General features: G+C 37.1%; 1 protein-coding gene across 18 annotated transcripts in view; it reads left to right on the forward strand.

Moving 5' to 3' along the window:
• SLC9C1 (solute carrier family 9 member C1) overlaps positions 1 to 22,488 on the forward strand; it is a 193,736-nt gene that overhangs the window by 110,890 nt on the left and 60,358 nt on the right. For 8 of the 18 annotated variants that reach the window (XR_014824846.1, XR_014824848.1, XR_014824847.1 and 5 more), the window contains 4 exons: positions 5,704 to 5,869; positions 9,860 to 9,988; positions 13,596 to 13,757; positions 18,907 to 19,006. Coding sequence is in view for 11 of the 18 variants with exons in the window: in XM_021070387.2 (XP_020926046.2) it covers positions 5,704 to 5,869; positions 9,860 to 9,988; positions 13,596 to 13,757; positions 18,907 to 19,006 (557 nt within the window). In the remaining 7 variants the exon portion in view is untranslated. The remainder of the gene's footprint in view (positions 1 to 5,703; positions 5,870 to 9,859; positions 9,989 to 13,595; positions 13,758 to 18,906; positions 19,007 to 22,488) is intronic. The other 10 variants (XM_084991356.1, XM_084991352.1, XM_084991361.1 and 7 more) reach the window with 3 other exon arrangements.

Here is a 22,488-nt window from a genome sequence, read left to right on the forward strand (position 1 = left end):
GTTCTTGATACCTTCAGTTATAGATCTTTTCCGCTACTTTGTAATTGTAATTTTGATGTGCCTGCGGGAGGAGGTGAGCTCAGGGTCTTTCTACTCCCCCATCTTTGCCACTGCCCTTTATATTCAAAAATTTAAAAATATTACTCCAAATTATAAAACAAAGAAGACAAGGAAAAAGTATGAAGTGTGGGAGAAGTAAATTAAGCTTTATATTTTAGTGAATAAACCACATCTTGGTAACTGTTTGGCATGTTGAAGACTCAGAAAAGAAATGATGTTGTGAGCCCCTTGGGAAGTCCCAGGAAAGAAATTATGGAGGAAAAAGTAATTCAAAAAAATTTGACTGAAAGAACCTAAAGCTAGTTATAATTTTAACTCAATAATTTTAACTCAGAGATACTATCAGAGAACTATTAAATATACTAGGTCTAGTAAAAGGAAATTGTTGATAAAAATCATGTTTTAAATACCCACCTTCTGAAACTTTCCACACCCATATATGGAGAGAGAGAGGGAGAGAGAATACTCACAGAAACAACAATAACCCCCAATTCACAAACTATTATGATTTTTTTCTTTTCTTTCTTTTTTTTTTTTTTTTTTTTTTTTTTGTCTTTTTGCCTTTTCTAGGGCCACTTCCCAAGGCATATGGAGGTTCCCAGGCTAGGGGTCTAATCAGAGCTGTAGCCACTGGCCTACACCAGAGCCACAGCAATGCGGGATCCCAGCCGCGTCTGCAACCTACACCCCAGCTCAAGGCAACGCCGGATCATTAACCTACTGAGCAAGGGCAGGGATCGAACCTAATCATGTTTTTTGAGCCCCTCAAGACATTTGGAAAAATATTCTAGATTTAAGCAAGATGTGTATTTATTTCAGAGTAATCAAAACAATTTTGTAAGCATAAGGCCATTACCTAAAATACATTAGAATCAAAACTCTGAAAATAATTTACTCTTTAAAAAGAGTCCAGGCAAATGAAATTCAAACAAGGGACAAAAGAAATGAAATTGAAAAGAAGAGAAATACAGTTTGAGCTGGTTCTGGTGTTCCCTGCTGAGCTGTCTCCTGAGTCTGTCTGCATTCATCTAGGGGTCAGCTGAAGTAGAATAAGCTAGATGACCACTCATGTGTCTTTTGGTTGCTACTGTTAGTATTGGCTATAGGCAATGGGTGTGACTATGATGCATATATCTCATGATCCAGGCAATTATTCCAAGCTTCTTCACCAGTGCTTTCAGAGTCTTAGACATCTGGGAGAGGGAAGGCTTGAATTTGCCAGTGCTTTTAAAAACAATTTTTTTTAAAGAGGTATAATTGATGTACAATATTTTATAAGTTACAGGTGTACAATATAGTGATTCACATTTTTAAAAAATTACTCTTCATTTATAGTTATTACAAAATATTGACTATTCTCTGTGTTGTACAATATTTCGTGGTAACTTGTTTTATGCATAGTATTTAGTGCCTTTTAATCCTCTACCCATATATTGCCCCTACCCCTTCCTTCTCCCCACTTTTCAAGTCTCTACTTGCATCATATTTGCTCTTGCTCCTTTTAGCCAAAGTGAAGCACAAGACTAACACAAAGTGAGCATGGGAGCTAACTACTCAATGTGGTGGATTTAGGGAGCAGAATTACTGCAGCCACTTTCGCAAACAATATACCATTTGATTTATTGAGGTATCAATAGCTATTTGGTGGAAAAACAAGGATTTGGGCCTCCTGACCCTGAGTCCTTCTATTTCCAAGCCTCATTTTAATTTGTTTCTCTGAACAGTTGTTAGTAATATAATTCTCTTGATCACCCAAACTTTAAATTGAGAATTCAGCCATCCTAGAGGTAAATTACCTAGGAGACTTGATTTTCTTTCACCATCCTGATGCTACTGTCAAGCTTTAACCACCAAAAACTCCTTGTCAATAGTGTCAGGCCTCAGTAATGCCATATAAATGCTATCATTGTCCTGCTAATTCTAAGATTGGGTTAGAAATCTATGATTATGTAACTTAACCAAATCACTCAGGACTAGCACCCAGGCCTCCTGAGTCAGAGTCCAGACCCAACTCATTCTGTATGAATATCGCTGTACAAATAAAAGAGCAAAATAATCAGAAGATAAGTTTTAATATTTTAGCTCTTCTAATTTTTTTTTTTTTTTTTTGCTTTTTAGGGCTGCACCCATGGCATATGGAAGTTCTCAGGCTAGGGGTGGAATTGGATCTGCTGCAGGCCACAGCCAAATCTACAGCCACAGCAACGCGAGCTGCATCTGCAACCTACACTGTAGTTCATGGCAAAGCCATATCCTTATCCCACTGAGCAAGGCCAGGGATTGAACCCTCATTCTCATGAATACTAGTCAGGTTCATAACCTGCTGAGTCACAATGAGAACTCCTGAATTATTTTTTTTTATTAACTGATTTTGGGTTTATATTTCTCTAGTACCTACTGCAACTCCTCATTGCATAGCAGGTGGTGAATAAATGTGTAATAAATAAGAGAGTGAAAACTTGTGCTTTTTTCATTACAAAAATATATGATTTTTCTGATGTAACAAAAGTTGAGATGGAAATCTGGGGTTATTATTTGATTTTACTTTTCTGGAGAATTTTTTTAAGTGGAAGTGATCAGTAATTATACTGCTGGTGGCTCTGTTTATTGGTAAATCTTTTCAGAGGATATATTAGTAATCTCCATGGAAAGCCCCCAAATGATGCATGTCTTTAATTTTCTTACTGAAATTCTAAGGAAATAATTAAGGAAGAATGATAAAGTTTAGTCATAAAAATCCATCTTTCTTTTATATTACTGTTTTTATTTTGTATTGGCAGTAAGAGCACTTTTTTCAACATCATTATGAATTTCTTTTTTTTGGTCTTTTTGTTTCCTTAGGGCCGCACCTGCAGCATATGGAGGTTCTCAGGCTAGGGGTCAAAAGCCACAGCAACACGGGATCCAAGCCGCAACTTCGACCTACACCACAGCTCGGGGCAATGCTGGATCCTTAACCCGCTGAGCTGAGCGAGACCAGGGATCAAACCCATGTCCTCATAGATGCTAGTCGGGTTTGTTAACAGCTCAGTCACTATAGGAACTCCATGAATTTCTTATAGTTATCCTTTTTTTTTTTGTTTTTCTTTTGAGACATAATTGACTTATAACATTATATTAGTTTCAGGTGTGCAACATAATGAATTGATATTTGTATGTGTTTCAGAATGATCAGCAATGTAAGTCTAGTTAACGTCCACCACCCCACAAAGTTACAAATTGTCTTTCTCATGATAAGAACTTTTAAGATCTATTCTCTTAGTAGCTTTCAAACATGAAATGGATTATTGTTAACTATAGTCACCATATTGTATATTACATCCCTATGCCTTATTTATTTTATAACAGGAAATTTGTACTTTTTAATCCCTTTTACCCTTTTCACACCACCATTCCCACATCCCACCCACTGCCTGTCTTTGGCAACCATCAATCTGTTCTCCATATCTATGAATTTTTTGTTGTTGTTGTTGTTTTAGATTTCACATATAAGAGAAGTCATATGATATTTTGCCTTTCTCTGTCTATTTCACTTAGTGTATGCCCTCAAGATCCATCCATATAGTCACAAATGGCAAGATTTCCTTCTTTTTGTTATGGTTGATACTATACCATATATAGAATTTGATATATATGAATATATACACACACACACATATATCAGATTTTGCTTATCCATTCATCTGTAGATGGACATCTAGATTGCTTCCATATTTTAGCTATTGTAAATAATGCTACAGTAAACATGGGGGTGTAGATGTGAATTCTCATAGGTACTTTAAGCTGGAATCACCACATTTTCCCAAGTCCATTGGTAACAAAATCTTAATAAATAGCCACCACAGGTAGAAAAAGAGAAAGTAGGAGGCAATGTGAATTCTCATAGGTACTTTAAGCCAGAATCACCACATTTTCCCAAGTCCATTGGTAACAAAATCTTAATAAATAGCCACCACAGGTAGAAAAAGAGAAAGTAGGAGGCAATGGTGGGAAGGCCGAAGGCCAAGTTCCTGTCCTTGAATAACAGAATTTCTCTTCCCATCTTCCTTCTGGTCCTCTGCCATTTCTATACATTCTTTCTATTATTTTGTTTTCTCTTTTTTTCCCCTCCTCTGTAACTTCTTTCTTTTTTTCTTTTTTCTTTTTTTTTATTTGTCTTTTGAGGGCCGCACCCGCAGCATATGGAGGTTCCCAGGTTAGGGGTCTAATCGGAGCTGTAGCCGCCAGCCTACACCACGGCCACAGCAACGCCAGATCCAAGGTGCGTCTGTGACCTACACCACAGATCACAGCAACATTGGATCCTTAACCCACTGAGTGAGGCCAGGGATCGAACCTGCAACCTCATGGTTCCTAGTCGGATTTGTTTCCACTGCACCGTGACAGGAAATCCTGTACCTTCTTTCTAAACTTGTGGTTTTTTTCCATGTTAATATGCTATCTCTCAATTTTCATGCATCTTTAAATATGTGTATATATATGTGTGTGTGTAAGTATATATATTGTATATATGCATATACCTTTACACATAAGCATCTATGTTCAATGGCCTTATCAAAAAAATTAAAAGTTCCTTTATTCTCTGTTATGTTTCTCTGTGCTATATAGTAGGACTTTGTTGTTTATCCATTTTATATATAGTAGTTTGTATAAAATTTCCTTTTAAATTATAATATCGTATTTTGCCGAGACCAGCTCAGCAGGATGGGGCTGAAGAACGGGTGCTATGGAACTTAAGGAAAAAAAGTTAACATAAAACAAGACACAGAGACATTTATCTTAAGTAAAGGTGGGAACCGGGGGACTCAAGTTCTCAGGGACCAAGAGCCCTGCTTCAAGAAACCACACTGGTTTTATTGTGCTCTTGAGGATTATGTCAAGCGAAAAAGGGGGTTGTAGGTGCAGGATATAGGTTTTTTAATAATTTTACAAGTCACTTAGCTGGTAAATGGTTAAACTTTTTACTCTAAACTATAGGCATTTACGAATCATTAGCATTTGAGTTAGCTATCTATGCATAGCATTTCAGAGAATCCTCACTGTGCTTAGGCAAAAGGGCATGCCTATTTGTGGCAACCCTGTGTGCCTACGTTTGCACCTTGGTTCTCTTTTCTAATGCATATTCTGTTAACAACCACTCATAAACCACTTGGTCATGAGGTTCCTCTTTCTCTTATTCTTTAGAGGACATATCATGCTTGTGCAAATGGCGTGCCATTCTGCACAGGTCCGGTGCAGACCATTGTATTATGTCCTCATTCAGCAGAAAAACTCATCCCCTTAGGTCTTTGTTCTTAGGCTTAAGTCATTTACCATCACCGTGACTGTTTGTCAAGCAGGAAGACAGGACAAAGTATGGAAGGACAAGATGGAGTTTTCATCAAAAAGGCTAAGAAAATATTATAAAAACATGTCTTGCAAGAGTATTTCCTATAACTGGTGTGTCTTAGGTCCTAAGACTCTCATTGTAATATTTGTCCCTTATATCCAGAGTTAAAAGCACATAGCTGTTAAATAAGGTAACTTAAAATTTCACTTTGATGGACTGAATGTAATTCTACATCCCCAATATCCTGATTATCTGCTTTTAAAAATGGAATACAACTGCAATCTGATTTTTCTACCTGTAAAATTTCTTTGCAGATACTTTTAATTACAGTTCCTGGCTTTTTGATTAATTATACCTTAATTCTTTGGTATCTGGCATCTGTGAATAAATTATTTCTGAAAACTACCCCATGGTTATTATTTTCAGCTATCCTTGTGAGTTCAGATCCCATGCTGACTTCAGCTGCTACAAGAGACCTTGGTAAGTCTATTTTTCTCTTTTCCTATATTTCAAATATATTCCTTGTGTAAGTTGTCTAGTTTTAAGATCTTTTGCTCACTGTAGCTTTTCACTATGTGAAGTAAGATGCTGGGACACTGGGAATTGAGCATAGAGATTCAAGTGGTGATGCTTGGAACAGAATGAAATGCCAGTGATAGGCTTATTTATTATTTTCAGTCTTGCATTCAGTTGTGAAATAGAGAAGGGCATTGTTTGGAATCCTTGGCTTTAAACATGCTTCTACCCTGAGCCAACGGAACAGCTTGGGGGGGCATTACAATATTGTGTATACACTGTGGTGACATTTCTATTTCTCAATATCTCTTTTCTGTTGAAAACACACTCCTAGAGGAAAACATAGGCAGAACGCTCTTTGACATAAATCACAGCAACATCATATTTGATCCACCTCCTAGAATAAAGACACAAATAAACCAATGGGACTTAATTAAACTCAAAAGCTTTTGCACAGCAAAGGAAACCATTAAAAAAATGAAAAGGCAACCCACAGAATGGGAGAAAATCTTTGCAAATTATGCAACAGACAAGGGTCTAATCTCCAAAATATACAAAAACCCATACAACTCATCAACAACAACAACAAAAAAACCCAACAACCCAATTGAAAAATGGGCAGAAGACTTAAATAGACATTATTCCAAGGAAGACATCAGGAGGGCCAACAGGCACATGAAAAAATGCTCCACATCACTAACTAATAGATAAATCAAAATCGAAACTACAGTGAGGTACCACCTCACACCAGTCAGAATGGCCATCAGTAACAAGTCAAAAAATATCAAATGCTGGAGAGGGTGTGAAGAAAAGAGTACCCTCCTTCACTCTTGCTGGAACGTAAATGGGTACAACCACTAAGGAAAACAGTATGGAGGTACTTCATCAACCTAAATATAAAACTACCACATGATCCAGCAATCCCACTCCTGGGCATATATGCAGACAAAACATTCATTCAAAAAGACACATGCACCCCTATGTTCTTTGCAGCACTATTCACAGTAGCCAACACATGGAAACAACCTAAATGTCTATTGACAGATGAATGGATTAAGAAGATGTGGTAATATACACAATGGAATATTATTCTGCTATAAAAAAGACAAACTAATGCCATTTGAAGCAAAATGGATGGAACTGGAGAGTCTCATGCTGAGTCAAGTAAGCCAGAAAGAAAAAGACAAATATCATATGATATCACTTATTTGTGGAATCCAAAATATGGCACAGATGATCCCATCTACACAACAGAAACAGATCATGCCGAGGAGAACACACTTGTGGTTCCCAGCAGGGAGGGGAGAGGGAATGGGATGGATGGCAATTTGGGGTTTCGGGATACAGATTGTTATATTTGAAATGGATGGGCAATGGGGCCCTACTGTATAGCACAGGGAACTGTGTGTGATTGGGTCACTTTGGTGTACAACAGAAATTGAAGAAACACTATAAATCAACTATACTTAAATAAGTAAATAAAATTAGTAATAAAAATGAGTAAAAGTAAAATACCAAGTCAATATAACCCAGGAAAAATCCAAGAGCTTCATTCAGAAAGAAATAATAACTTAATTTGTGTTCCCTCAGTTACTATTTTTCTTTTTTTAGGGCCGCACCCATAGCATATGGAATTTCCCAGGCTAGGGGCCAGATTGAAGGTACAGCGCTGGCCTACACCACAGCCACAGCAACGTGGGATCTGAGCCATGTCTGTGACCTACACCACAGTTCACGGCAATGCCGGATCCCCCATTCACTGAGCAAGCCCAGGGATCGAACCAGCATCCTCACGGATACTAGTTGGATTTGTTTCCACTGCGCCACAACAAGAACCCCTTTCAGTTTCTTTATAATAATGAGAACTAGAACATTTATTTTAAAGTAGAACTTTAATATGGCACAAACATGTGCACTCTCTCGCGCACGGTCTTTCTCTATTTATAGCCTGTTAAAGAGGAAAGAGCTATCTGAGGCAAGTAGATATAGGGTAGGGGAGAACTATCACATGTACCTATACAAATAAAGAAAAGCCAGCTCTTCAAGACAAGGAGATTACGTTTGAAAGGTAAGATTTTAGAAGAACATGCCAGCCTCTATCCCCCAACCTTGCTTTTATGGCACTCTGTCAATGCCAGCCTCTTTCCTACTCAAAAGATTCGGGGGGGGTTCTGTGTTATCTGAGAGAATGACATACTTCTCAACTTTATAATCTCAGGATCTAGTTAGTTATTCCACTGGTTTCCTGGCCTGCCATTGTTGAATTTAAATAGTTTCTTTGGATTAATTTGCAAGATTATTTTCATAAACTTTGGCCATCTTACCATTATTTTTGGAATTTTATTTTTCTCGTCAAATTTCATCTTTTAAAAATTATTTAAATAAAATATTTTTTTCTCGGCAACATTTTTGTCTGAGTTTTCAATGCAAGAGTTTTATATATTTTTTATTGAATTCTCTAAAATAAAATCTGCCCAGGTCAATAAATAGAATACATCAGTACAATCACATTGTCTGGAGTTTAATATGGTCTGTTGACTCCTCTTATGATCCTTGTCTGTTATTTATTTCCAAATACTGACATTTTGTTATAGCTCCATTTTCTAAAATGGAATCGTTGTACAATACTATCAGTTAGATTTTGTTTTTGTTTTTGATTGGAAAAAACAAAAACAAAAACCCTCCAAAGCACAGTGGCTTGAAACTATAAACATTTTTTCATTTCTTATGAGTCTGGCAGTTCTGATGGTATAGGTTCGGCTTCACACATCTTGGCTAGTCTCACTAATGAATCTAGAGTCAGGTGGAAGGTCACCTGGAGGTTAAGTGATATAGGATGGCTTCAGCTGGGAAGATCTACCTTTCTTCCATGTATTTCTCACATTCCTCTAGAAGGGTAGTCAGGGAATGCTGCAATGATGGTGGAAGAGGTCCAAGTGAGAGGAAGCAGAAATGTTTCTAAGCCTCTGCTTGCATCAAGTCTCACAGCAAAATGAATCTCATTGGCGAAAGAAACTGCTGGTCTTACAGTAGAGGGTATGGATGCAGTGAGAGGTGAAGAACTGGACTAGCAAGGCAACTGAACTTCCACAGGAACAGACTGCCTTGGCTTTTCTTTTCTTTCAACACCGTATTTACTCTGTTAGATTGTGATCATAATTATAGTGATTGGTTCACAAAGAGGGCTTTTACCATTTCCTTCATACTATTTCCTTCCCATGGACACTTTGAAAATCATTAATGATGCTCAAAGTAATAGTTTTGCCCCTTCAGGCACATTGAATAGAAAGAAAAAAAAATGATAATTGATGGATATCTAAACTTAGAATATCATCATAAGTGGAGGAGAATTAAGATGGGAGTAGATAATATCAAAGTGCTTTCCATTCATGGATCTTGATTTCTAAAACCATTGAAAGTGATGTATGATAAAGTCAGACAAGTCCTAATTATAGTGAGATGATGTGGACAATTTTCTTAATACTTTGCTTAGGTACAGTGGTATAAAACCTGGGTTTATAATTTACTTTATCCTTCCACCATCATTTTTTGTCTTATCCTAAGTGCATAATGTAAGTATTTAAATAGGCCAAGTCTCATAATTTAAAAAATAATAAATTTCATTTTTTCATCTACGCTTTGAAATAAGAAATGAGAGGTCTAGTTGATTACCTTGCTTATATAAACTATAATCAACCACAATTAATTTGGTTGATAATTATGATGGTCTAGACTTAATTTGTCATTGATACATGATGAAATTCCCTTGAAGGGAGTTTACAAACATGACTAAATAATTTAAAGTACTTTATTTTTAATATATATTTAAATATGAAAGAAAAGAATATGATATAAATCCATAGCTAAGAATACCCTTCTACTTGCTAAAATTTTATTATTTAATATTGAAGAAGTTTTTCCTACCTTAAGAGAGATATTTTTTTCCTTCTGTAGGACTTTCTAGAGGCCTCGTCAATTTAATTAATGGAGAAAGTCTGATGACTTCTGTAATGTCTTTAATTATGTTTACTAGTATTGTGGATATTAATTCTGGCATGCAAAAAATGATAAACAATTCCTTAGGTAAGGACTTATTTTTTTTCTTAATTTCTTAAAATTAGAATCCTGTATTTTCTGAAAGCTGACATGGACTTTGTAATACCTTGCATTAAGTTATGCTTGTACACACATAATCATGATTTACTCTTTACAAAGAATTACCACACATCTCTTATTTTAATATTGGTTTTGTCGTGAGGCTGAATTGGGACTTTTTCTGAGGATGCAGCATTGTAGAAGAAAGTATGTTTGACAAGAATGCAAGATGTTGCTTTTCATGTGTTGAAGATAACTTAGAAGAAAATGCAGACAGTTCATCCACAAGTGGTGAGAGGAGGTGACTTCCCTTCCTTTCACCTTTGGACTATCTTCCTGCAGGCAACACAGAAAGATGTCAGCTCTAGGAGGAAGTGTGAATTATATGGCCATCTACAAGTCCTGAGAGCAGTACTTAGAAGTAGAGAGATTGCAAGGTGCCCATGAGCTCATTTTCAACATTCAGATATCCCTGAGACATAAGTGGTTTTTTTTTCTTTATCATATGTGTATGTGTGCATGTGTTTCTATAAAATAAATGATATATGCACACTATAATGAGTGATTATAAAATATATAGATGAGTAATTATCATTCAGGACAAGAAATATACAAGCAATCCCATGAGCATTTTAAAACCCCTTCATGATCAAAACCCTATAGTTTCAGTGGTTCTTAGAGTGCAATCTCTGAGTTATTGGTGGGAAGGGTCTACAGGATCTTTTGAGGGTGTCCATGAAGTCAAATATTTTCAGAATAATACTCAGAAGTTATTTACCTTTTTTTTTCAATTTTTTTATTGCTCGAATTATCACATCTGTAGTTGTATAATGATCATAACAATCTGATTTCACAGGATTTCCATCCCACAGCCCAAGCATATCCCCCCCCAAACTGTCTCCTCCAGAGAAGTTATTTACCTTTTTAACTGCGCACTGCTTCTCACTGATTTTGAAAAAGCAATGATTACATTCTTCTTGAGAAAATTGCCAGTGTATATTCTTCCGCTCAATGTATGTATTCTGTGTTCTAATGCTTTCTGCAGCATCATCTCATTCCACCCTCCTATCCAGCTGAAAAGGGTGTTTAGGAGGTGCTTGTAGACTACATTCTAGTACATTAAGGGGTCTCTGTGATGCCAAATAATCCACTGTTAACAGTAAGATCTTCTACTGCCTCCTATGCTGCAATCAAGCATAGCCCAATTACCTTTCCAACCACTCAGAAGAGGAAGTTTTAGCCATAGTTGTTTTCCCTATCCCTAGAGAGTGCTTCGTTGTTGGGCATCCAAGGACTCTGTTTACCTCTATTCTGACTCATCCATGCCTTATATGCTCAGAAGCAATACCTAAAACTCAAAATTGAAGACTATTCATTCCTGAAAAGACTCACCCCTCTCATGTCTTCCTCAAGGGAGCTTGTCCAGGTAGAAGACAATCACCCTCCTCAGGCATAAGAAGCACTTGCTTTCAGCCTTGTTTTGGAGCCAACTACTTTACCCAGGTCATGGCAGCTTGGAACATTTATGGTAATCCTAGGACCCCAGTTTAGCACAGGAAGGTACATCCTCTTCAAATGCTTCATATATGCCATCTGTGGTGTATGGGAAAACCACACCAACTACATAACAAACAGCCCTTTCCAAAATCCAGAATACAAAAGAAAGTGACACAATACAGCACTAAGGCAGCTTTTACCATAAAACTTGCTGCAGAAAAGACCTTCATAAATATGATTAAGGTGAGCAAAAATGGAAATGTTCATATTCAGAAGTATGTTAAAAACTTGAGAAACATACTTGGAGGAAATGGAAAAATACAAAGTCTAGTATATATGCTAATCAGAAGGATCCAAGTGCAGCCTCTATATATGATCTATTATTCTACTAGATGTCATTTTCTTAAAGGGATTTGCTATCTTTAGTAAATACTGGCCACAGAATTTCAGGGAACTTTATCAAAGATGACATCTAGATCCTCATCAAAACATCTTTCCTGATATTCACTAGGAAGCAAAAAAAAAAAAAAAAAAGAGAGAGAGAGAGAGAGAAAGGAACATCTAGAAACCAAGGCTCTCTTTCAGGCATGGGAATGAGACTAAGTAGAGAAGGAATCTAAATCACCTCAGTACTCTTTTGTTTTTGTTTTTGTTTTTGTTTTGCTTTCTGCTTTTGCAGGGCATGTGCAAGTTCCCAGGCATACAGAAATTCCCAGGCTTGGAGTCAAATCAGAGCTGCCGCTGCCAGCCACAGCCACAGCAAAGCTGGATATGAGCTGTTTATGTGACCTACACCACAGCTCAAGGCAATGCTGGATCCTTAACCCACTGATCCACTGAGTGAGGCCAAGGATTGAACATGCATCCTCATGGATACTAGTTGGGTCTGTTACCACTGAGCCACAACGGGAACTCCCTCACCTTTGTATTGTTATTAGTGCCCTCTCCACCAGTGGACGTTTATAAATAAGGGTTCATAAAAGGATTTTTTTCTCTTTCATTCTACTTCCTCAGAGCACATTTCTAAGGTTTACTTCCTCAAATTTAGCCTTGTTTTTTGATATGGTTGCTGTTACTGTTTTCTGTTGGCCATTCTTGGTTCTAGTTCTGTTCTTGCTCTTCACATATTCTGTTGAAGTTGACTCTTCAGGCTTTTCAGACCCTAGGACTACTCTCAACTATGATTCAAATTTTGCTCCTCTGTTCCTCACCCTGTATGGGAAGGAGGGATTCCTTACCCACTAGCGTGCCTGGCTCCAGCAATCAAGGCTAGCAAGAGCTTACGCTTTCTGTTTTCCTGGGAAGGGCATCACACTGACTGTAGAAAATAGTTTGGCAAAATATAATAGTATCCATAAAGGATTAATTATGCCTTAGTAATTCTATTTCTGGGACCTAAGGAAATAATCAGAGAAGTACAAAAAATTATACACCCAGAGGCATTCCTTTTTCTATGTTTCTTGTGTGTGTTGTATTAGACCTAGAATATAATTTCCATGAGTTTACAGACTTTCTATTTCTTGTTCATTACTGTTTTTCCAAAATATATTACATTATTTGGCACTGAGCAAATAGCTGTTCCTTAATGGGGACTGAAAAATCTCTTAAACTAAACTGATGAAATTTTACAAATTTAAGTGTGACTTTTAACATTTGAAAAGAAACTCTTTCAATTTAGGAATAAGAAAATACCCTACATTTACCCCAAAGGCTATGAGCTTTTTTTTTTTTTTTTTTGTCTTTTGTCTTTTTAGAGCCGCACCCACAGCATATGGAGGTTCCCAGGCTAGGGGCCTAATTGGAGCTGTAACCACCAGCCACAGCCACAGCCACAGCAACGCCAAATCCGAGCCTTGTCTGAGACCTATACCACAGCTCACAGCAATGCCGGATCCTTAACCCACTGAGGGATGCCAGGGATCGAACCCGCAACCTCAAGGGTGCTAGTCAGATTCGTGTCCGCTGTGCCACAGTAGGAACTTCCTATGAGCTATTTTTAAAGATAATGACAAAAAGAAAAGTTGATCCAGATTATCATTTAAAAATAAGAACAAGTAAATTCTTTTAATTGTTTTCTCTTTACTCCCTTTTCTTGTAGCCTATAGTATCATAAATGAAATTTGGTCATATTGTATAGCAAGTCTCTTGTTTGGAATTCTAACTTCAAAACTGATTCAGCTGTGGATGTCTACTGTTTTCGGAGATGATGTCAATCATATAAGTCTTAGCCTTTCAATTCTGTACCTCATCTTTTTTACTTGTAAGTAAAGAGCTATGCCTAAAATTAAAAGACATAGAAAAATTAGAAATAAAGATGTGGGAAATATATACCAGGCAAAGAAAGAGATCTAGGAGTAATATTTCTGAAAATAACATGTCAAAGGATATTAAAAATATTAATGTTTATACAACAGAAAATAGTGTACCAGGATAAAGACAGTTATAAAAAAACAAGAAAACTTTGACAAAATCATAATTAAAAGAAATGCCTTAGCATGTCTTTCCTAGATAATTTCATAACCAACTGGACAAAAAAAATGACTATAGCTATAAAAAGATTTAAATAAAAACTTAAATACTTGAATTATAAGATATATAAAGGGTTTTATCTCCCCAAACAGAATGCTTACCCTGTAGACATTTACAGAAATAAACTAAACTAGAAGAAATTTCAATAAAATTCCAAACATTGTTCAACTATGATACAATTGCATGCTAACTACAAAAGGAGGGTCTTTAGGAGTTCCTGTTGTGGTTCAGCAGTTATGAACCCAACTAGTATCCATGAGGATGAAGGTTCGGTCCCTGACCTTGCTCTGTTGGTTAAGGATCCAGCATTGCCACGAGCTGTGGTGTAGGTCACAGATGCTGCTCAGATCCTACGTTGTTGTGGCATGGTGTAGGCTGGCAGCTGCAGTTCCAATTTGACCCCCAGCCTGGAACTTCCATATGTCACAGGTGCAGCCCTAAAAATAAATAAATAAATAAAAATAAAGGAGCATCTTTGAAAATAAACATTCTAACTGCATGAAATTAAATAAACTTTTCTTGGTGAATTGTATATCAAAAAAAAATAAGAATAGAAGCTACAGATCAAGTAAATCTAAATATTACAAACTCTATCAACATTACTAATCCATTTACTACAACTCCCCTTTCACAGAAGTATGGCAGACATTGATAACTAGCCATATCACTGTTTCCTGATGTAGCCTCACAATCACTTTCATTCCATCCCTTCAGACAGCTCTACAAATAATTTGAAGTTAGCATGTGTGATAATACCAACTTCCCAATTTACCTAACAATATCTTTCCATTACATTTAGGAATAAGACAATGTTGCCTAGCTACATATCTGTGATTTAAAATAGCCTTGGAGTTCCTGCTGTGGCACAGTGGATTAAGGATCTGGTGTTGCTGCAGCTGTGGTATAGGTCAAAGCTCCAGCTCAGATTCAGTCTCTGGCCCAGGAACTTCCATATGCTATGGGTATAGCTGAAAAAGAAAAAAAAATAGTCTGGAAGCTATAGCTAATATAATAAGAAAAAGAAAGAGAATAGTATATAAGAGAATAATATAAAAATAATATAAAAATATTATATAAAATATAAATATAAAAATATTATATAAAAGCAATATGTATATAATATAAAAATAATTAAAATAAATAATATGAAAATAATTTAAAAAAGAAAGAATAATGTAATAAAAAATTTATACATATTTTGAAAGAGAAAATGGTTACACTAATCACATTTTGGATTATATAGAAACCCAAGAGAATTCATTAATAAACTAAGACAGCAAAGTCTTTAATAGTTTGATATAAAATAAATATCCCCCCAAAATAAATCAATAGCATTCTTATAAACCAGCAGTAACTAGCTAGAAAATATATTGAAAATTGATTCTCTTTACTATGGCAAAAGTTATAAAATATCAAGGAATATACTTAACAAGAAATTTGGACCTAAACAGAAAATTGCAAAAGTTTTTTGAGAAGTTTAAAATTTAAATAGAAACAAAGAAAAATTATTCTTCTTATAAATTCTAGAATAACAGAATTCCTTATTTTCATGTCTGAGGTAAAGAAAGGCAAAATATAGATATTTGAGGTTTTCTAACTAATCTGGATTAAAGCCAATTATAATCTAGTGAGGTTAGAGAATCAAGTTAATGAATTAATAGAGAAGGTAATTCAGTACAAGTATATTCATCGTGTACTAATTTAATTGCATATACCTAAATCTAAAAAAATATATATTCCAGCAAATATAATTTCCTCTAACATCAAGTAAGCAAGCATAGCCTCAAGATTAAGGGTTATACCCAAGAACATAATTTTATTTATTTATTTAATTTTTAAAATTGAAGTATATTTGATTTACAATATTATATTGTTTTTGTGTGTACAACAGTGATTCAGTATTTTTATATTTTTTACTCCATTTAAATGGAGTAAAACAAAACAGTAGCTATATTTCCTTGTGCTGTACAGTATGTTCTTGTTGCTTTTTTTTTATACAGTAGTTTTTATCTCTTAATCCCCTTCCCCTATCTCCAAGAAATAATTTAAGATTTTTAGAGTTAAGATGTCTCTAAGGAGTTCCCGTTGTGGCGCAGTGGTTAACAAATCCGACTAGGAACCATGAGGTTGCGGGTTCGGTCCCTGCCCTTGCTCAGTGGGTTAACGATCTGGCGTTGCCGTGAGCAGTGGTGTAGGTTGCAGATGCAGCTCAGATCCCGCGTTGCTGTGGCTCTGGTGTAGGCTGGCAACTACAGCTCCGATTAGACCCCTAGCCTGGGAACCTCCATATGTCGCGGGAGCAGCCCAAGAAATGGCAAAAAGACAAAAAAAAAAAAAAAAAAAAAAAAGTCTCTAAACATTTAAGGAGGAAAAAAAAACAAACTCTAGAATTTAATAAAAGAAACAAGATAAAAAGTAATATAAGTCTAATGTAAAACACCCTGACCCGACTTAATGTCTGTATTATTAATATCTTCAAGGTGGTCATAAATTTAAAATTTTCCACATTTCATCATCACCTAACAAGTTACAATGAGTAGTCCAGGACCTGATCTCCTCAAAGCATTTACGTCCGCAGTTCCCTCTTCTTTCATGTTTCAAAATAAGCTACTAGGAGTTCTTGCTGCAAAGTTGAAAGTTCAATCCCCAGTCTGGCACAGTGGGTTAAGAATTCAGCATTGCCACAGCTGTGATGCAGGCTGCAGCTGTGGCTCAGATTCAGTCACTGGCCTGGGAACTTCCACATGCCACAAGTGTGGCCAAAAAGAAAGAAAAAAAAATTGACTAACTAAAGTGTTCACTTCTGGCTTAAGTACCATTCCTAGACAAGACAAAAATAAAGAACATAAAACTTGTAATTGTCCATCTCTAGAAGGGAAGACAGTAGTGTGATAATGATATTAAGTTCTTCATCAAATTAAGATTTTCACAATCTAAATCAAACAATGATAGAAATTTGTGGGGGGACTGAAATTATACAAAACAATTTTAAAAATTCATCTGTATGTATAAATTGTGAGACGATGGGAGTTCCTGCTGTGGCTCAGCAGGTTACAAACCGGACTAGAATGCATGAGGATGAGGATTCAATCCCTGGCCTCTCTCAGTGGGTTAAGGATCCAGGACTGCCATGAGCTGTGATGTAGGTCGCTGACTGCAGACATGGCTCCAATCCCACGTGGCTGTGGCTGTGGCATAGGCTGGCAGCTGTAGCTCCAATTTGACCCCTAACCTGGGAACTTCCATATGCCACAGGTGTGGCCCTAAAAAGAAAAAAGAAAATTGTGAGACCATGTATGACAATTTTTTAAAGAGAAGAATTGTTCCTACAAGATAGGTACTACAATATAGGTACATTTAATAAGCCTGCAGTAATTAAAATACAGCTGCTGTAGCAAGAATATACAGTAAACCAAAGAAACAGAAGGGCCCCAGAACTGATCTGTGTATGACAATTTGATAAACACTGCAATATGATAAATGTAGCATATCCACAATATTCTTCAGTATTAAAACAAAAATTTTAATCCATATTTGTCAACCAGAACAATGTCTATTAAACAATAAGAGAAAAAGAAGCTTATTACAGAGCTATATTACTATATATCCCTTTGTACTTTTTCTTAATGTGTGACTTTATGTATGTGTATGTTTCATGTGTACACTGGGTACTCCACTCTGCTCAAAGATATTGATCCAATTATCTTCAACTTCCAATTCTATAGACTATGGAAACCCAAAGATATCTCCTTATAATTTCTGGAAATTTCTGGAGTGTTCTTCCTCATATCTCTGCTGCCTCCTCATAAATATAGAGCAGTTTCTGGTTCTTAGTAAACTCTACTGAAGTTGGGGACAAGGGGAGCTCCCAGGGAAAATTATACTGTGTAGTTTATGGTTCTATGAGATCTAACAGCTACCCCTATTTCCTCACTTCTCCATGTTTTCTGCTTAATTTTTGACATTTGTCTCCAGTATAGAGACAAGCAACTTTTTCAACAAGCAACTTTTAATGCTTGGAGCTGCCTTTTGGGTCTCATTCTCTATTCTCAAATAGCTGATCAAAGGCTTTTTTTTTTCCTAGGCAAATTTAATCCTCTCCTCAATAGAAATTTCAATAAAAACTTTCTTTAAAATTATACTTGAAGCCTTGAGAATGGAACCGTGGGTGTTCCCTTTTTCTAAGAAATATAGTCTTGATACAATACCACATTATTTGAAATTTTCACAGTGATAGTATAACACTTTCACAAGCTACTTTCAAAATTATTTTCCCCTCTAGCTTATGAAAGCTATGAGAATATTTGAATATTCCATGGTGTTTTACACATGTCTGCCCCTGACAGTAAATGCACCAAACCAAAATTAAACTGGGGAAGAAGATCTATACTGGGTTTCTACCGGCTTCACTCCTTTAGTCCTGTCACAAAAATCAAACCATTTCTATCTCCTATTCTCTCCCAAGAAGAGGTATATACAGGCAGCTAGTCCATAAGACAGCTCATCAGCTCACTCCCGTTTAATTCATCCAGAGCCCCTCTGAAAAAATTAGACCTATGGAGGGTGCTCTAGGAATGAAGCTAGAGCTTGGTGAAGCATTTTGTGACTGTCATGTTGCAGCCATTGATCAGAAACCAAGCAGATACAAGGATGTCCAGTATAGAGTTTTCTACACCATTGGGTATGACTCCAAGGTGGAAGAAGGACAATGGGTGGTGGTAATAACTTGTAATATTATCCAGTGGAAACCAACTGAGACAGCCTCTCCATAAAGTCACCGTAGTGTCAGATCCTGATGTTCTCATCACCAGTAAACTTTGTGCCAACTTTAACTGTTGATATCAAAATAATACTTTATATTTATTTCTTTTAAAAAATAGGTGAAATAGTTGGAATGTCTGGAATATTTACCCTTGCTATTATGGGACTTCTTTTAAATTCTACAAGTTTCAAACCAGGAGTTGAAGCACTTCTTCTCGAGTGAGTGAGGGGCATATTTTCACTTTGTTTCATGCATCAGAAGTTATAATATTATAATAGTATTACAGTACCTCTATAGGAGTATTCTAGTACATCTACATCTACATGGTCAACATACATTACTAACTTGAAAACTAGCCAACTAAAATCCCTTTCTAAAAACCCTATTGCCTGTGTCTTTTAAACCTCTAATATTAGGCAAAATTTACAACCTCACCTTGAGTTCATGTTGACTCTGTTTCATCACTAATTCCCCCAAGTCTCTGACCATATTACTCAGTAATGTTCAGTCTAGTTCCCCCAGACAGGGCCAAGATTAAAGTAAGGTAGGCGAGGCCCTCATCTCAGGAGCAAAATTTAAGAGGGTGCCAAAAACTCGGTAATCAAGATAAATAATGTTTTAATGGGGTATTTTAAAACTGAAATTAATTCAAAAAAAGCCATGGTGAAAATACAACATTTTAAAATAAAGATAAGATGAATACTGCTAATAGTTCCTTTTGTCTCAGGGCTAATGTATGGATGGGTATGGGACTGGCACTAGAATAAAAGACCTATATTTTAAGGACAGTGAGGAGGAATTCCCCTCTTAGTTTAGAGGTAATGAACCTTACTAGTATCCATGAAGATTCGGGTTTGATCTCTGGCCTCGCTCAGTGGGTTAAGGATCTAGCATTGCCATGAGCTGTGGTGTAGTGTTGGAGGCTTGCTGGATATGCATGTATACAGGCCATAGTGAATCAAAGAAACTAGATAGCACTTGAAGAATGATGCTAATCTAGGCTTGCAAAATATATAAGACTTTCTCAGATCCCTGGAGGAAAGGGAGTGAGACTGGAAATGTACATCATAGGAGGGGCTGCTTGAAAGCAAGTTGCCTAATACTCCAGATGTCGTTGGTGGAAGGCCATTGACATTCTTGTTCCCATGACCAGAACCCTAAGGGAGTTGGAGGAAAGGGTGAAATAGCCTTAAGCATAAACAATATAATCTTTCTCTGGAGGGTTAATCATTTATAAAGGGTCTGTGCCTTACTTATCTGTAGCCTTGATCGGTAACATTGTAAATGACACATGTGATTCTGTATGTACAAGGAAGTAGAAAATAGCAAATAAAAATCATGACTTGGCTCAGAGGGTTGCTATTGCCTCTCGAAGGCAGTAGCCCCCTGATCCCCACTCTATTTCTTTGTCTCTTCTTTCTTAAATCTGCGGCACCGCTGACTTTGGGACCTCAGTTGATGAGCAGGTCTCATCAGTGTAGGTTGCAGATGTGGCTCAGATCCCCTGTTGCTGTGGCTGTGGTGTAGGCTGGTAGCTACACCTGGGATTTGACCCCAAGCCTCAGAACCTCCATATGTCTTGGGTGTGGCCCTTAAAAAAAAAAAAAAAAGGAGGGTGAAGAGAGCCCATACAAAACCGATTAAAAGATTAAATAAGCTAGGGCATTTAAAAACAGCTGGAACTGTTATAAAAGAAAATCTAAAAGTACAAACTATGCCTTGTATGGCGCACCCACCTGAGGGGTGAGTGGACTCTGTGTAAATCTCGAAGAAGTGTGCTTTCTGTAATGTTCTAATACATGGGCTGGGAACATGGTCTAAATCATAAAAGGCAACATATGTGTTCATAGAGACCCTGAAACACAGTCAATGATTCTTTTGCGGGGGGAGATTAAGAGACTGCTATGGAAGATGAAGTGAGTTCAGAAGTCAGTAGCTTAAAAGTATAGGATTTGATAGGATTTGCAGGCATGTCACTAAAATTTCATATCAGTTGCAATGGGAGCCAATTGTGCTAGCAGCTGGACAGACTTCATTGGGCCACAATTATAGGAAGAATTAAAAATGTTAACCGAAGTATTTATATCTGTGGGAAGTAATTCTGAAGGCTCCCCTTCATTCTTATTTTAGCTGAAACTGGATTTCTCCTGGAGACAGTATTTCCCTAGTGTGGGAAGTAACATAATGTCTTTTCTATCAAAGGAAATCTTGGTTACTCCATTTTGCTAAAATGCCTTCCTGTGACCTCCACCCTTCCCCTTTCCTTCTTCTCCCAGTAACAATGTGTTTCAAATTAGCCAATGGGGAAGAGTGTGTGCCCTGACCTGACCAATGGGAAGGGGAGAGGTAAATCACCTGCATTAGGGATAAATAGGGGAGGATCCTTTGTTCAGTGGGCACAATTTTTGGAGTGCCTGCGCCCTTCTGCATAAGTAAAGAGCCTTGTCGAGATTTCTCCTTGTCCATGTGTCTCACTTTCTGACACTGATGACCTGAGCCAGAGTTATTGTAATTTCCAACGCTAGTATTCCTTAAAAGTTGTAGGACCTTTCTCAACTGCATCCCTGATACTATAAGCCTATTGTTGATGTAAGTGAGCTTTCTGCATCTCTGCCCTTTCTGTATTATTCTCCTTCCCCAGAAGAACCCAGTTTTGAAGGTCATGCCATCAGACTATACCATCTGCTACTTTCTTGGTTGAGGTTATCTGTAGAACCCCAAGTCACACTCTCCAATATGTGAAGATTTTGGCCCCTCTCTCACTGTTACTCTCACCAACATCACTTTATTTGTAGTGATGTCAATCGATATTCACACAGTTGATCCTTCTATTCCTTCACCTTTCAATTCCTGGACTTCATCTCCTCCTCTGAGCATGTGTACCACTCTGCTTCAGCCACCCACTGTCATGCTCAATGATCACTTCATAATCTCAATTTCAAGAATCTTACTATCTAACATATATCTACCCACTCCTACTCTCCAAGATAGTAGATATCTAAGACAATAATCATAAACCCTACTAAATCCCTCAATAGTTTACCACCCGATTCTCTAAGAGAGAAGGTGCACCATCTCCCATCTTTTCAGCTTATCTCCCCCAGAACCCCAATTTTAACAATTCTGCACTGAGGCTGTAGTGCATAGATCCTATGATACTTTGCTGATCCTCACTCACTTTACTTCCCCCTTACCCAGATCATTCCTTTTGTTTAAAACCATCTAACAAATTCTCATCTATTAGGCTACAAGTCAAAGTTGTTGTATTGGCAAACAAATGATATGTTTGTCCTCCTGTTACCTCTGGGATTCATGTCTACTACTATTACCCCACCCACTCTGCTGTAGCCACACTTGCTGGTCCTCAGACATGCCAAACATGCTCCCTGTTTTCCTGTGTACTTGTGCTTCTTTTGAAATGTGCTTTCTCTACACTTTGGCAGAAGTAGCTGCCTTACTTCTTTCCTGCTTCCATTCATACTTCACCTCGTTAGAAGGAAATTCCCCAAATAGGAGACATGTCCTTGCCAGACTGTATAATGTTTTGTCCTGGCAAATTGATGTCCCTAAAATGTCCAGGCCATGAGGTCTTATCATTCCTCTAGGCTAGGGGCTGTGCAATCTTGAGCTATAAAAATAACACAGAAGGTAGTTCCCATCGTGGCTCAGTGGTTAACAAACCTGACTAGCATCCATGAGG

The sequence above is a fragment of the Sus scrofa genome, chromosome 13, assembly GCF_054392235.1.
Source record: "Sus scrofa isolate SSC_HxYL_T2T_F1_AM1 chromosome 13, Sscrofa_HxYL_maternal_Yorkshire_Landrace_v2.0, whole genome shotgun sequence".
NCBI lineage: Eukaryota > Metazoa > Chordata > Mammalia > Artiodactyla > Suidae > Sus > Sus scrofa.